The 16,273-nt window shown below is 53.1% G+C and overlaps 1 protein-coding gene across 2 annotated transcripts in view; it reads left to right on the top strand.

The window, feature by feature from the left end:
* The window catches only part of GAS2L1 (growth arrest specific 2 like 1), a 34,355-nt gene extending 18,234 nt beyond the window's left edge, over window positions 1-16,121 (top strand). For both annotated transcript variants that reach the window (XM_019539318.1, XM_019539319.1), the window contains exons 3-6: window positions 3,056-3,163; window positions 7,500-7,596; window positions 8,076-8,478; window positions 13,462-16,121. In XM_019539318.1, the coding sequence (XP_019394863.1) occupies window positions 3,056-3,163; window positions 7,500-7,596; window positions 8,076-8,478; window positions 13,462-15,184 (2,331 nt within the window). In that variant the 3' untranslated portion in view covers window positions 15,185-16,121. The remainder of the gene's footprint in view (window positions 1-3,055; window positions 3,164-7,499; window positions 7,597-8,075; window positions 8,479-13,461) is intronic.
* Window positions 16,122-16,273: the final 152 nt, after the last annotated feature.

Below are 16,273 nucleotides of genomic sequence, written 5' to 3'. Positions count from 1 at the left end.
CCTCCCCACACTGCCGGCCCATGTTCATCTTGGAGTCAGTGATGACTCCAAGATCCTTTTCCACCTCTGTACTGACAAGAAGATGCCCTATAATGGGGAAAATATCGGATTTCTACCCTTCTTATTGCCGCTTTATGATAGGTGAAAAAAGGCCTGGAAAAATCCTTAAAAATGGCCGGCTTTTTTTCTGCTTGTTTTTTAAATCTCTGGACATTCAGATCCAGGCCACACTGTAATATGGGCATTTGAAGAACCAGGGAAATTTTATGCTGGCTGATAAGGGTGTCAAGTGAAAAGAGGGGAAGAGGCATTTAAAACTCTCTATAGCTGTCTATGTTTCTTTAAGACCTATATAACTCCAATATGTAGTAAACATCTGGGGAAAAAATCTTTGAGCTGGTCTAGATCAGAGCCCTGCAAAGGGGATGTGAGAGTTTTTTGGGAACAAGCAGGTCATTTCACTTCAGCTCAGGTTGATTTGGGGACTTGTTTTATGTATCTGAATGGAAACCATCCGTGCACGGAGGGGCCCACTTGCCTAACTACTTTCATTTTCAGTCCTGTCAATATACCAGGTATTTGAAAATTGAGCCAGGCCCTTAACAAATCATGAGGCTGACTTAAAAATCTCTAAAAAGCTGTTACTTTTTGTTGTCCTTTCTGAAATCCTCAGGCCCTGTCTTCAAACATCTCATGCTCCAAGTTGTGGAGCAAGTTTGCTTCTTTTAAATAGAAGCAAAGCTGCTCCCAGAATCACTGGTTTTCATGAGCTGAGGCTTTGAGAGCTGTGCTAACTATTGTCAGACTTGTAGTGCAGGGGCCGATGCTGCTGCGTTCAAGGTGTGTTAGGAACTGGGTTTGAGGCCATTGTTAGACATCCAGCGCCTGTTGTTCCTCTGGATAAGGCAGAAGAGATTCCAATAAACAAGTCCTGAAATCCCAAAGAGGAAATGCAGGGGAAACTAGACACGCTCTCCTAATATCCCTGAGTTCAAATATTAGCTACACTAGCATAAGGAAGCCAGAAAGGTTGTCAGCACTGCTCTCAATCTTTTGCAGATCACCTTTGAGCGACTGCCATTCTTGGAGCCACGACAGCTCGGTGGCTATAATAACAGAGCCAGTGGATTGGTTGGGAGACTGGTTCCCCGAGACTGCTGGTGCCTTTATGAGAGGGTTTACGTGAAGTGATTGCCTGCCACAGCAGGGGATTGCTCCGATGACCCAGGAGGGCCCTTCTAGCCCAGTATTGAAGAGCCCATACTGAGCAAATCCCAGGGGTGGGGGCAGGGGGAAGTGTTACTGAATACAGATAGACAGTTGCACACAAATGAAATCCTCCCTGATAACTTTGTCCTGGCTTGTGCTTTCCCGTAACTTGTTTCTTGGCACAAACACAGTGTCCGTGGGTCATTAGAGCTAATGCATCAAGGCCAGACTCCATAATAGAGACGCTGGACTTTATACAACATGTCCATTTTCCTTACCCATCCCTCCCCGGCTCAATTGGCTCCCTTCCACCTATTGTGAAGTGAATATTTCTTGTAACAGTTTGTTCAGGAGCATGAGAGCTGAGGCAGCAGGATTAGGATGTCTTTATCAGCTTCAGCTAATGTTTGTGTGCTAGGTTTTGCTGCCCAGTGCTGTAAACTTGGATCTTGTGGATGCCATGAACTGTGTGTGTGTGTGTGTGTGTGTGTGTGTGTGATCTTGCAGATGCCATGAACTGTGTGTGTGTGTGTGATCTTGCAGATGCCATGAGCTGTGTGTGTGTGTGTGAAGTTAAGGTGGAAGTGACGCCTGGGACTCTATCCGAAGCCGTTAGTCTCGATTGCCGGGAGGCATCGGGGCAGACTTGCTAAATTCCAAGTAGCTGAGGCAATGTTCTTTGTATCATGTAAAAAAATAACCTGATGATTTTCAAGCCAGTCTCAGGATTTGAGGGAGCCCGGCTGCAGGACTGGACCTGAAGGCACAAGCTGATTGCTCATGTGGAGGTGGCTGAGGCAGGACTGGTAGGACTGGTTATGGTTACGCTGGCCCTGCCTGGCTGGGGGGGGGGTGGCCACGGGGGCCACCGCAAGCCAGCCTGGACTTCCCCAGCCCCTTCCATACAGCTCCTGTGGGGAGGTGTTGGGAGAAGAGGACTCCTGGCCTTCAGCCTAAACAGGGTTCAAATGAGAATGTGGCGCGTTGGAAAGGCACCGGTCACAGCTGAGATGCAGAGTCCTGATCTCTTGAGTGCATTTTAAGAACCTTTGCAGCGTGGCACACTGCCAGCCCTCATCCCCCAGCTTCACCTGTGGCCGGCGAGGGCGCTTTGGATGCATGCCTCGCAGCTGCCTGACAGCACTGTCATATAGTTTTAGGAATGGGTCAGACAAGGACCTGGCTGGGACAGTTTGGGTGGGGACGATCCTGCCTCTAGCAGAAGCCAGGGACCAACCTGTTTGGCAGGCATGGCACAAATTAGTTCCGCACCCTGCCCGAGCACCGCTCTGATCCCCTTCCCCTATCCAATCTACTGCTGTGCTTTCTGCTCCCTATTCTGTGTTCCCTGCCTGATCTCCTGCTCTGTCTTTTGCTTCCTGCCCTATCTGTTGCTGTGCTGTGCTGTAGCAGCAGGAGTAGCCTGTAGTCCTCACACACAGCAACCTGAGGTCCTTCTCTGTGCCTCTACACCCTTTTATCTAAAAGAAGAAGGCTACCCAGCCAAGGGGCCTCCCTCCCAGAATTCAGTCCAGGCAGGCAGAGAGCTCTGGCCAGCTTCCTTTCCTCCCAGGCACCATCTTGAGAGTCCACTCGGATCACATAGATACAGGCCAGGTCACGCCCCACCTTGGGGCGGCAGTCAGTCACGTGCAGCTGGGCTCAGGCTGTGGCCTCCCAAGGGGCCAGTCCATGTCCTCCTATGCAGGCAGGCATAGGAGAGGTTTGTGCTGGGTGGGGGTGGGGGTTTGTGCACCTCTGGGTTCAGCTGTGTGCTGGGCTCTAGGGAGTCTCTTCTGTGTGAGATGCTGAGCCTTAACTTCTTTTCCTTTCTTCCTTCTCTTAGGTGCGAGAGATCCTAGGTCGCTGCACTTGCCCCTCTCAGTTCCCCATGATCAAAGTCTCAGAGGGTAAATATAAAGTGGGAGACTCCAACGCGCTGATCTTTGTTCGAGTAAGATCCTCCACAGCCACATTTCCTACCTCCTCCCATCCCACTCCCCCTCTCCCTCCCCTGTTCTGTGCTGGGAAGACTGTCAGGTTGCCAGCAATGATAGATTGCCCGTCTCCCTTCTCCCTTCCCCAGCTTTCCTTCTGGGGGAGCCCTAACCAGCACGGGAGACTTTCATTCAATGGAAGGGCAGTATTTTCTGGTGGCTGGAGCACAGGACTGGGAGTCAGGAGCTCCTGAGTGCTAACCCACTTGCTCCTTGGCATTGTGACAAGCAGTGCCGACAGTGGGGATTGTAACTCCTGACCCCTTCCTGTGCTGAGGTTGAGGGTGTGCAAATATTTGCAGAGCACATTGCAGCCATAAAGCTCTCACCATTATCATTCTGCTTTGCTCCTTGTGGGGCTGAGGAGTAATCCAGATGACGCTTGAAATTTCATCTGTGTCATGGGATCTCTCGGCCCTTTATAATTCATGGCAATGTTCTTTGCAAGGCAAAATCCCCCACCGTGAGCCATCACTTGATCTGCAGTAGCTGGAAAGATGCCACTGGTTTTGCATGGTGACAAAGTCTGTCTTCACTTAGTCTCCCCTAATGTTGCCCCTGTGTTACGTTGTTGTCTGCAAAGATGTCAAGAGTGGCTGTGAGCTGAACTGAGGTGACACTGGGAGAAGAAATGTTAGCATACAGGGAACAGGCAGCTTCATTTCAGCAGCTTGGAATAGCTGAGACCTCTGCAGGGTGGGCTGATGGTTGGTGCTGTGCTGGTTTCTATTGTGTAGCTCAGGCAGTGACTGTCACAGCTGGCTGGATCAGGGCTAGACACACCCAAGCCTTGTGAAGCTAACACATCAGGATCCCATTCTCTACAAGGATGTAACCAATGTGCAGAAAGAAAACATGGCCACTTCTCTTATGATGCCAGTTCCCTTCATCTTCCTCACACGGTGGGCTCTACTCTCACCTAACGCATGCAGCTGCGGTTCAGAGGTGAATTCTAGTGTTGAATCTGCTGCTACCTATATTTAGGAGCCAAATTCCTCCATGTGACACCTCCCTGCTTTTGAGAGTTTGAACCCACTGGGGAAATGCAGAGACTTTCTCTGATCTTTTGAGTATGACACTATGCTGAGGATTAAGAGATCTGAGTTAAATTCCTGGCTCTGCCCATGGGACTGTGCAGATCACTGAATCTCCCTATGACCCAGTTTCTCATCTGTAAAATGGGTTGATAATCCTTTTCTCCTACTCTTTGTCTCTTCTATTGAAAAAACATGAGCTTAAAGAGGTTTCTTTCCTGCAGGCATATACAGATCTGAGCACAGCGTGGCTTAAGTTTGCTAAAACTCTAGGAATTGTCTACATCTTAAACACTTTTCCCTTTTTTTGCATTTTCCTTAGTTTGGACCCGGAGGAGAAGTAGGCTGGTCAGTTTCATGCTTGATGGTCAGTTTCACTGTCATGTGCTACACATTCAGCCTTCACTGCACAGACAACAGGGTTGTGTTTATGCTAGTTTTCAACAGAACGTTTTAACCATCCTGAACATCTCTCTATCAGTGTTAGAACAAAACCTCTTTTCCTCTTTCCATTTTGATTCCAAAGTATCCCTTTTCAAGCTGCTGTTTCACGTGGTCATTTGATCTCCCAGCCCCTATCACTTATCAGAGTCTTGCATTTTGTCTACCACAGGATTTGCACTGCTGGTGAGCTGGCTTGGGGAGACACACTTTGCACTAGTAGCTAAAATCCTAATGTAGACAAGAGGCCTAGATAGCTAAACTCTTATAGTCATAACTCTCAAAGCACTTTACAACAGAAAATGAGTATTGTTATCCTCCTGATAGGAAAACAATGGCAAAGAGAGATTAAGGGACCTGGCAGGAGTCAAATGGCATATCAGTGGCAGAGGCAGACATAGCATTCAAGTTGGCAACTCACGATCAAGTGCCTTAACCAATAAACCACACTGTCTCTCATCTCCCCATCTCATCCCACTCCCTCCCTTCCCTGTCCCTTCTGTTCTTTGATGCTTATTCTGATTGTGTGTAGGATTTAACTAATCAATATGTTATCTTCACACCTTGCATTATATGGGCTGAACCCAGCTGCCTTGTCCTGTACTGACAAGCTCACATGGTCCAATTTCAGGTAGAATTTCCCATTCTCTGTGACCAATTACCCACAGTCTCTATGTTGTCTGCCTGAAGTCCACCTTCCCCCCACCCATGAATGGAGTGTTGACTGGAAGGGTCTGAAATATCAAGGCAACTTCAAGGCAGGGGTTTGGGAATGATTTCCTAGCAGCCAGACCTTCACACAAGACTCTGTTCAGTCTTAAGAAAGTCCCCCAAGCGGGGATAAGCAGAGTCACAGCTTAGAGCAGATACAAAGGCCCACTGGAATACAGGGAGGTGGGGAGATCTCATCTTCCAATGACCCCTGGGTCCTGTAAGTTTGCAAAGCTGGTGACGCTTCCTGGAGAGCCTTGTATCACATCCTGTGTGCAGAAGTCAACATACTGACGTAGCGTTGACTCACCGGAGGCTCTGAACTCCCTTTGTTCCTTAGAGTGTACAGAAAAGCAGCCCCTTTGCTCCCTTAGAAAAAAACGGTGAATGTAATATCAGTCATTAAGGACTTTAGCTCTGGGAGAATTGTTCTGTAGAAGCCATTATACTCAGGACTGTATATCTACATCTCCAGTTTCCCCTTGAGTAGACTGTCAGGGTGGGAGGTGAGAATGCTGTCTCTTTGACACCTGGGCCCATGTGCACTGCTTGTCATCAAATCTGTCATGTAAATTCACTAGTTTTATCTGTGTCCGAGGGAACTGTTGTCATCTCTGCTTTATGGGTGGAGAAACTGAGACACAGAGAGGTGGAGTGATTTAACCAAGGTCGCAAAGGAGGCCTGTGGCAGGGCTGGGAATCAAGACAGACCTCCTGATTCCCAGTGCTGTGTCTCCACCATAAAGCTATCCTTGGGGTTCTGTTGCTGCAGGGTCAGCGGAGGACCCAGAACTCGAGTCTTAGCAGATCAGTGAGGAGAAGTCTGTTAAGTGAGGCCTGGGGATGAGTGTTCAGGATAGGGCTCGGAGCCAGGGCAGGGATCCCAAGCCACCTATCACTTTAGGCAAACCACACCCAGCTCCTCTTCCAGACTTGCTTTTCTCATCCCTAGGAGGGCTGATATGTAGTGCAGTGGACTGGAGACAATAGGGGCCCAGCAGTGACCTGTGAGCCAAGGCCCTGGAACCTGCTTCTGCACATCACTTTTTAAAGCAAAGGCTTCTCAGATCAGCAGCTTCTCATCCCAGCAGCCAGCACTGAGGCTTCAGACAGGATGGGGACCTCAAGTGGGGCAGGAGCTGCAGGATGTGAATGCTTACGCTGAACAATTGTCCCTCCTTGCAACACAGACGGGGGGAAGAACAGTGCCTAATGACATGGGCAGGGTTCCTTTCCATAAAGCTTCATAGTTAACCATGGGAGCTTTGAAAGTGGCTCGACTGACAGCTGTGCAACCCTAACAAGCTCTGCCTACAGTCACAGCATGCCTCACAAGCTAAGCAGAGTTGGGCCTGGGCCAAGTTTGAATGGGACACTTGAATTGAAAGCTAGGTGCTGCTAGATGCAGTGCTGCAGGTTCAGTAGGAGATCCTGTGAGTCAGGATTGGCCCAATACCCTGTTCTGATGTTGCTGGAAGTACTGTGCTGTGTGAGAGGTACCCACGAGCCATGCCACCACGAATTCTAATCCTGACTGTGCTATTTCCTTGCTATGTGTTACCTTTGGCGATATACTTAGCTTCACTTTATGCCTCAGTTTCCTTATTTGTAAAATGGGGAATGGCTTACAATTGTGAGAGAGATAGATATCAGTAGGCTTCTGTAGTGAGATGCATGTAAAGAGCTCTGGAAATGGTCACTGCAATGCCACCAAGCAGAGGGGTCATGTCCTTCAGGGTTTAGCCTGAGCTGTTGCATTCTACCTCCCTAAATTCCCTTGTGCACTTTTGGTTGGGCACAGTATTGTTCTGCACTTCTATGCCCCAGTGTTGTACCCAGCCAGTGTGCACTGGAATTTTATGCCCCAGAAGTGGCTTCATTTTAGCAGCAGGTGCAATTATTCCTTTGGAATGTGAACCCTATAAGCCCAAATGTTGCATGGTATTACTGGAAGTGGGGTAGAGGGGAGGCTGGGGGGAGGCTAGTTCCACTGCTTACCTGCAAAAGGAGAGTCTGGCTACCTCAGTGGGTGTAACCAGGTGGGTGACCCTCCCTTCACTCACTCCAGGGATGCTGACAGGTGTTTGTCTCTTTGGTGCCCTAACAGGTGCTGAGGAGCCATGTGATGGTGCGTGTCGGCGGTGGGTGGGACACCCTGGAGCACTACCTGGACAAGCATGACCCCTGCAGATGTGCCTCCCTGTGTAAGTTTGTGGAGTGGGGACTCACCCAGAAACCTCTGGGCAGGCCACTCACCTGAGTCCCTTTGTAAGGGGGGTCTTGTAGGAGGAGACTTGTTGGAACAGGGCTGGATGCCCTGGGCTGGCTACTGTCCCCTGCTTTAGCAGCTAGCAGGTTTGGCTCATGCCAGCCTGAGGGCTGTGCAGAACTGCAGCGGTGCCTCATTGTGGCTTATTAAGGGTCCTTGATGCCATCAGCCCTGAGAGCTCCCTTCCCAGGGGAACCCTGTCCCTGTTACCTGTGATCATGGCTTCCAGGCCTCTCCTGCCTGTGCCTACGCTACCCTCCTTGTGAGAGGAGGAAGGCAGCTGGCAGCCCCAAGGGAAAGGGAATGGGAGAAGAGGAGGAAGGGGCCTTTGATCCTGGGTGGGCACATAGCGAGCTCTGTCCTGAGGGCTGAACCCTGCCTGGATCTGACCCCACTGTTTTGCTCTTTCTCCAGCTCATCGACTGACACAGACACGAGCTCTGGGCTTCTCCCCGCAGAAGGTAGCATCTCCCGGCAACTTTTCCCCCAGCCCACGGGCTGCCAGCCCCAGCTCCCAGCGCCGCTCTGAAGGGATGCTGAACCCCTACCGGCCCGCAGAGCCCCTGCGCTTAGGGGATAAGCGGCCCTCAGCAGGCGGGGACTCAGCTCATGCCAAGACAGACCGGTGTGGCCTGCCCCCTCGATTGGACGCCCTGAGGCAGAACTCCAGCACGACATTGAACGCCAGGCAGGAAGGACTCCCGCCACGGCCTGGAAACATCCCTGCCTCCATTCAGAGTTCATGCAGCCCCTCGAGGGTCCCCACAGCACCGCCCAACTGCAACGTATCTGAGCCACAAGCTTCAACTACTCTCAGGTAGCATCTGGCAACTGATGCCAAGTGGGCACAGCCCGTGCTGCCTTGGCCCAGCAGCTGGCCCATTCTGACAAAGGGACCTGACCTGGGAGAGGGCTGGTGGGGAAGTGTCCTGTGATCCCCCTTGCCCCAGGTTGTCACCGAGGGACAGCCACGGCTTAGTGACCTCCTAGGTAGTGAGCATGATGATCACCTCAACCCCAGTGCAGTAGAGCCAGGGGCACCCCGCTTTCCTGCTGCAGTGGGGTCTGTGCTCGTCTGGGTGTGGTGCCAGGGCCCCCAAACTGGGGCTGGACTTGCTCCCCATCTGTCTGCAGTGATACCCCCTGCACCATCCAAGTGCAGTAGGCTCTGCCTTGCCACTTAGCGCCCAGGGCTGGGAGCCCCTTGGGGCGGGCCCAGCCCTACCTGGATGCTCTTGGGAGGGGAAGGTGTGGCCCCTCTGTCTGGAAGCCTTTTGCTGGCCACCCTGGGGCAGGGGGCTTTGTGGAGTGCAGGTGGGGTGATGTGGCCACCACGGTGTCCTGGGGGCGGTGGGGGAAGATGTTTGGTGGGGGTCCATGGCTGGGATAGTGGGGGGCTTGGTGCTGGAAGAAGATGCAAGCCCATCCCCCTAGCTGCCTGAGTCACATCCAGAGGAAGAGATGCTTCCATAGTGAGCAGAGGCCGGCCAGTGACTCACTCCCTGGGAACAGAGGCAGGATGGGGGAGGCGGGCTCTGGGATGCCATGGCAACCACTTCCCAAACTCAACAACTTCTCCTGGGCCCAAGCCCAGATGCTTAGGGAGGAACAGAGCCTCCCCCTGGAAGGGGGCGACCTGGGCAGGACTGGGGGCACTCTCCAGCCCCTGCTTCTAGCCCTCTGTCTCCTGCTCGCCCTTTCCTGGTCCTCCACCGAGTGCTGGGAAAGGGGGGAGGCAGCCCGGCTGCTGGGACTGGCGGGGGAGTGGAGCAGGGCTGGGATTGGCGTCCTGCTCTGAAGAGCAGCAAAATGCCTTGGCTCCTGGGCTGTGCTGAATAGGGCTGTGATGCTAGGATGTGGATTCGGGCCCCTGGGGTGTGGAGCCCCCCCAGGCATGTGTGTCCTCAAGGAGCAGGATCTGCCTCAGTCCTGCTCCTTGAGTCCTGCTTTCTTCTCCACTTCCTGATCTCCCCCTTCTGTCCTGTCTGGAACAGGCCGTGGCAGGTCACCGTGTCCCTCTGTACACAAGGAGGTCATTCAAACCCTCCCCCTTTGGCCTGCACTGCAGAGGGGTCTGGGAGTGTCTGTCTGTCCTCTCCATCAAAGGGCTGAAGGATGTTGGGTTCCCAGGACAGGAGGAAACTAGGACCCTGGGCACCAGCATGCCTCTAGGGAACAGGGAGACTGGGAGTGTAGGAAGATCCAGCCCTCTGGGTGGTCCTGTTCAGGTATTGCCCTCCCTGTGTTCGGTGTTTCTCCAGAGAGCCCCAGCCCCCGGACCCCTGAGTAGGTGACAGTCTTGGCCTTTCATTTGAAGCTAACAAGCCAGCAGACACAAGCTGGAAAGTGTGACCTCGAAAGACTCAACACTAGCAAGCAAAGAGACAAGCCTACTATATTTCCTCTCAGCATCTCATGACTTCTAAGACAATTGTCCTGGTCCTTGGTCCTGTCTCATGATGTTTAATCCTTAAGGGTGGCAGTAGCATTCTCTGGCCCCTGACTACTGGGTTCAGCCCCAAGGGTAAGATATGCTCTTAACAACACTCACAACAGGAACCCACTGAGGAGCTTGTGGCATCACAAAACCAAGCCAGGTCCCTGCCTGAGCCCAGCCAGGCCACAAGCCCATTCTCCGGGGGGATATGTTATTAGTTCTCCTTTATCAGGGCCATATGGGATCAGCCTGCTGCTTCCTGTTCACTCCTTAGTTTTTGTGCTGCATGTGCAGTATTTGTGCGTTAACATAGCTACACCAAGTGGCTTTATGTAACTCAGAGGGAGGGGGGCATGATCCAGGCTGTAGCTTGGAGATCTTCTTTTCAGTATCACTTAGATCAAGGGAAGAACAACTTTTTTGTCAGGCATATCACAAATTAGTCCTTCACCCTTTCCGAGTGCCACTCTGATCCCCTTCCCTGGCTCAGTCTGCTGCTCTGCTTTCTGTTTCCTGCTCTATTTGCCACTGTGCTGCCTGTCCCACCCCCCTTGATCTGCCACATGTCACACACAGAGGCTGCCTGTGCCACGTGGGACACCCATGCCACAAATTGGCCACCCTTGACCTAGGTGCTCTCTGCAAGAATGACCCTACTGCCACTCACTGTCTTGCCACCTCTTCCTTTTCACTATTCTAGGAACTTTCTCCTGCTCCTAATTCCTGCTGGACTGACTTTTTTTCCAGCTCAAATGTGAACATTTTTGGCAAGCCTGAGGAGCACTGGCTGAGCTATTTTGGAAATAGTTCTATGAATGTGGGATAAAAATACTTTACGTGCCAGTCAGCAGTGCAAGGTTGTGGAGCTTGAAGACATCTGATGTGAACAACTAGGCCTATTGAGGTGCTCTCCTTTGGCTTGGAAAAGCAAGCCCTGTTTGATGGAAGTGGGTCAGTAGATGGGAGCACTTAATGGACAGGGGGAGTTTGGAGCATACAGGTGGCAGCCATTACTCTTAGCAGGTCTAGCACTGTTGTTTCATAGACAGGAAGCTAAGTTAGGACTCAGGAGACCTGGGCTTGTCCCCAGCTCAGCTGTTCAGTAGTGTGAGCAGTGAGCAATTGGGGCACTAGCCCTGGGCACCCAATTACAGGGGATCCAAGGATGGCATCTGCCTCTGCTGCTGCCCTGCCCACATTGCAGATCCTGGCTGCCACCTTAGGCAAGACGCACTACCTTACTCTGCCTCCATGTCCCCTCTCTGCCTTGCCTGTTTAACCTGTAAGTTGCTTGAGACGGGGCCCCGTCTTGCTAGGCTAACGTCCATTTCCTGGCCAGTGAGGGCCCCAAATTTGGGTTGGATGCTCCTGTGATATACATAAGGCTCTGGAGATTGCTGAGTGAGAGGCATTTGTTAGCCATAAAAGCCTCTGAACTCCCTGAGCCTGTGGCCCCCACAGGTGGTGCAGACAGAGGTCGTGTGTGCCACTCGCTGCCTGGGTCAGGACATGAGGGAGGAATAGGAATGCCAGGGACTCAGTGCTGTGCTCGAGGAATCAGAAACCGGGACATTGCAGTGAGTAAGGTTCCCCCCAGGAAGCTTTTTTCCTTTTTTTTTTAAAGAAATGTTTCACGTTCCAAGCCAAATCAAGTCCAAATCCTTGAGCCAGCCCAGAACCATAAGCGGCCCTACGACCGGCAAACATCCTCCACCCCCACCAGGGGTTCAGGTATTTCCAGAGTGTTTTGGAAGGCATTATACGTGCAGGTCCAAGCCTGAAGGCTTGGGGTTTGGATGCCCCCGAGTTTCTCCTGCCCTCAGCCATATGGCTGCAGGAACAAGGGAGGGAGAAGCTTCCCATTTCCATAAAACGGGCATTAAGCCCCAACACCTCAGCAGGTACTAATCCATGCCAGAAGAACAGTTATTCCCGGGAGGCTTCACTAGGCCACATGTAGGGCAAATGACTCCTGTGCCAGTGCCCCCTGGTAAACAGGGCTAGGAAATGCCTGTGACCCAGATCACGGAGCGAGAGGAAAGGCAAGCACCTTGGTGTGCCGAATGCTGCAGGGGCTGCGTGATAGTAATGGATGGGGGGGATCCGCTACAGAGATTGGATCTTGGTCCCCCCGGGGATGTTATTTCACACAGCGATTTGGGCTTTTCTTTCCTGAGAGCAGAGTGCAGGGCAGAGACTGATGATGTGGAGCGGAAAGGCAGGGCCCTGGCCTCCAGCTTGTGAATGGGAGATGTGACTAATTGCAGAGGGGAGGGTGGGAGGCAACAGCCAAAGGAAAAAAAGTTCCTGCAAATGGCTTTCCTAGCAGGAGCCTGCCCTCTGCTGGGCCGCGTGGGGAACAGCTGCAGGTGCTCCCACTTGCGGCTGGGAAGGAAACCTTTTTTTCTGCAAACATATTTATTTCTATATAAGTGCACCTCTAACAACCCATCGAGTGATCACTGTGGTTCACCTGACAGACCAAAACGCAGTTAAACTATCTGAGTCCCGTTACACAGTTTGCACTGTGCACCTGCACACCTATCACCAGTCCAATACTTTCACTCATCATCATCATGTTTGTTATCATTGCTGTCCTCACCATTGTCCTCCTCGTTGTTCGCTTCAGAGGGTTTGCCTCTGAAAAGTCTATGCTAGCCCCCTCTCCACCATATGAGGTCCACCATTTCTTTCCTGTCTTCTTCTGTCTTCCTGCAGTACCCAGTACATTTCACTCAGCCACATTTTAATACAGCTGTCAACCGTGGGGTCCGAGTGCCTGATTGTGAGCAGGTTCCTGGTCTTTCACAGGGCATACCTGAAGCAGGAGATGAACTGGTCGAAGCAGTTGGGACCCTTTGCTATTTGGTCAGGTGCCCATAGAGGACCGCTTCTCTGGTCTGGGTTCAGAAACCTGTTGCCACCAGGAGGAGTGCCTGGACTTCCTTCCACACCTCTCTGCAGCTGGGAAGCAAACATGCAACCTGGGCTGAAGCTTGCTCAGTGCATGGCCCTGGCCCTGCTCTGCCTGCCCAGGGCTGCATTGCCTTCAGGAGGGCAATGAAAGCGAGCCTTGAGTAATGGGGCTTCTTTGAGTTGTTAGCTCAGAGCCGGGGCCTGGAGCAGAACAGGGCATCCCAGTGCCCCCAGTTTTGGGGAATGGAGCCTGGATCCCAACCATGTGGCTCTGGCTAAGGCCTGCGATCTATGTGGTTGGATTGGGGGTGCTGTGACCGCCCAGTAGAGCAGCCCGTGGATCTGGGGAGAAGCCTGTGGTGGTCAGTGAAGAGTATGGTCTCCATCTGTTTCCCCCTGCCTACATGCGGCACTGACATCCTGTCCTTGTGCTCCCCTCTCTTCCAGGCCCCGGGACCAGCTGCCCCCCAGGATCCGGCGCTACTCTGGAGACAGCGACTCCTCAGCATCGTCTGCACAGAGCGGCATCCTGGGTCGGCAGCGCGGTGAAGACAGCGGCAGTGGCCCTCTCAGTCTGCACAGGAGGGAAGCTGGGAGGCGCGTGACCGAGGGAGGGGCCAGGCCCCAGGCCCCCAAGAGGCAGCCATCAAGCCGCAGCCAGTCGCGGGACCGCGGCACCTTCTCAGGGATGAAGCCAGCTCCAGGGCCCGCGAAAGCGGAGCCAGAGGAGCGGGGCCGCTCTCGCCTCTCCAACAGGCTGAGCCGGCCCAGCAAGCCAGCCCCCCGAGCACGCAGCCAGGGCAGGGCCGGTGGGGAGCCCGTGCTGCTCATCAGCCGCGGCAAGGACGGGCAGCACTCCTGGACACGGGCTGAGGAGCTGAAGGAGAACATCAGAGACTCGGGCAGAGTCACGCCCAGGACCATGAGCCCAGCTCACAGGCAAGTTCCTCGGGTCTTGTCACAGAGCCCTACTCCAATCCCCCGGAGGGCTTCGCTTCCCACCAGCAAGATGGCAGAGCACGTGCCCCGGGTGCCACAGCAAACTCCCAGACTCAGGAAGCAGCAGCCGCCGAGGCAGAGGCAGGGGCCGGAGGTTGAAGCCAGGGTCCCAGCGCAGGAGCGGACGGCCAGGGAGCCCCTGCCGCCGAGGCAGCTGTCCGAGAACTTCCACCAGGACCTGGAGGAGCTGGCAAAGAGCTTCCGCTTCCCCCTGTGCCTGGACCCCAGCCAGGAACAGCAGCTCTACCAGCGCCTGGAGGAGGAGTTCCTGGCCAACTCCCAGCTGATGGAGCTGGATGGGGAGGAGGCTGAGCCCCTGGGCCGTCCCTGTGACACTACCCGCCTCCAGCAGACCACGCCAGACCAAGCAGCTGTTGACTCAGCCTACTGCTCCTCCAGCTCCTCTTCTTCCTCCCTCAGCTTCTTCTGCAAGCATGGCTTCCCAGTAGACTTCAGCGAGCGGCCCAAAGATGAACCCAGGAGGAACCCTGTGTCCCAGCGCCCTTGGGCCCCTGACTGCAGCATGGCCCCTGCTGAGCTCCAGAACGGCTCTTCTTGGGACTCCCAGGTGGGCCTGGAGCCAACACTGTGCCGGAGAAAACTTGTGCTCTCAAGTTCCTCTGATGAAAGTAACTACTACACAGCTTTGAATGATGTCCTGGAAGGGCAGGAAGGGACGGAAGTCTCCAAACTGGGTGCAGATGCTCCCCTGAATATCTTGGAGGTGGTCAGCTCTGACACAGACTTGGGGCTGCTCATGGCTGATGACATGGAGGATGAGCTGACAGAAACCGAGGAGGGCCCTCCTGGGGAGATATCCCTAGATGGGACACTGGATGCATCCGAGACTCAGGAAGTGGTACTGAGGCAAAAGAAGTACCTGAAGAAACCAGACCGAGTGCCTTCTGTCTATAAACTGAAGCTGAGGCCCAAGGCCAAGCCACGTGTTGACACTCAGCCGGATAAGAAGCCCTCCAAGATCCCCACACCCCTCAGCTACAAGATAGCAGACAAGTCCCCAGCAGGGAGCACCTCACCCAAGGGGAGCCCTTCCAAGCGCCCAGTGGAGCACAAGCCCTGGAGAGTCTTTCACAATGTCTTCTCCTCCTTCATGGAGCCACCCCAGGGCCAGACAGAGCCGGGAGGGCTGGATGAGGATGCATGGGCGTGAGGGCCTCGGGTAAGGGATTAGTGGTACCCATTTGAGATGACGGGACCAGCCTGTAGCATTCCCCATTGCTGCTTTCAGATCTTCCTGTCCCAAACCTGCTGCCTTGGGTGTGTTCCTGTTGTGACACTGGCATTGCTGCTACTGTTGGCGATGAGATGTCCCCGAGATTTTCATTCTGAAGGTACCTCCAGGTGGAGCTTCTGTTCATAGAGGCCAGAGCCCGAGCTCTGACAAGGCAGAGTAGTAGGAGGCTCCTGTTTCATCTTATTTTAATTTAGGTCTTACAAGTGCTGTGTTTCAGGGACACAGCCTCGAGCCCTGGATTCCTGGGGAGAGGTGGAAGAGGGGAAAAAACTGAAACATCTTAGACCTTCCTTGGTCTTGGATCAAGGCTGCTTTGACCTTCAGAGGTTGAACTTGAGCTCCCCCTGAGTCCAAGCACAACCAGTCGTTCAGCCTTGAGAAACCCCAAGCAACTTGGTCACGGGCCCAGAGCCCAGTGGCTACACTTTAGGGATGGTGAGGGGGTGGGGAGGCATATCTCCAAGCACTGAGCAGTTGGGCACAGCAGCTCTCTGCCGAGAGACGTGCAGAGTGGAGCAGTAGAAGGGAATAGGGGTTTGATGTTTCTAAGTCATCTGTACTGCCTTTGAGGGCTTGGAGGAGAGTTAGGGAACTATATTGCACATTTTTGTTGTATTCTGGCAGGACATCCAGTAAGCTGGGGCTCCTAGCGTTAGCTGATCCTTGACATACTGTATGTGTGTTAATAACATTTGTATTTATATAGATTTCCTGGAGTGTTTGTGTATATATCATTCCTTTGCCTAGACTGCTGCTTCCCTCAGTGTCCAGCCTCAGCCCTAGGAATGCAGATGTGGAACTGACCAATGAGCTTTCTAAACTGAGACAGTAAAAACTAATGATGTGAGATCGCTGCCGCCGTCTGGTCTGATTTGTACATCCCAAGAGGTGGAGAAAATGGGCCCTAGGGTAAGCCTGTGATGTCAAAATGAATGTGGGCCGGCAGTGTAGGGATGCAGTCAGGAAGGCCAACCGCACCTTGTCATGCATCCACAGATGCATCTC

The sequence above is a fragment of the Crocodylus porosus genome, unplaced genomic scaffold, assembly GCF_001723895.1.
Source record: "Crocodylus porosus isolate Cpor-Errol unplaced genomic scaffold, CroPor_comp1, whole genome shotgun sequence".
NCBI lineage: Eukaryota > Metazoa > Chordata > Crocodylia > Crocodylidae > Crocodylus > Crocodylus porosus.
Note: the sequence above shows the minus strand (reverse complement) of the source record. Positions and strands in the feature narration are given on the sequence as shown.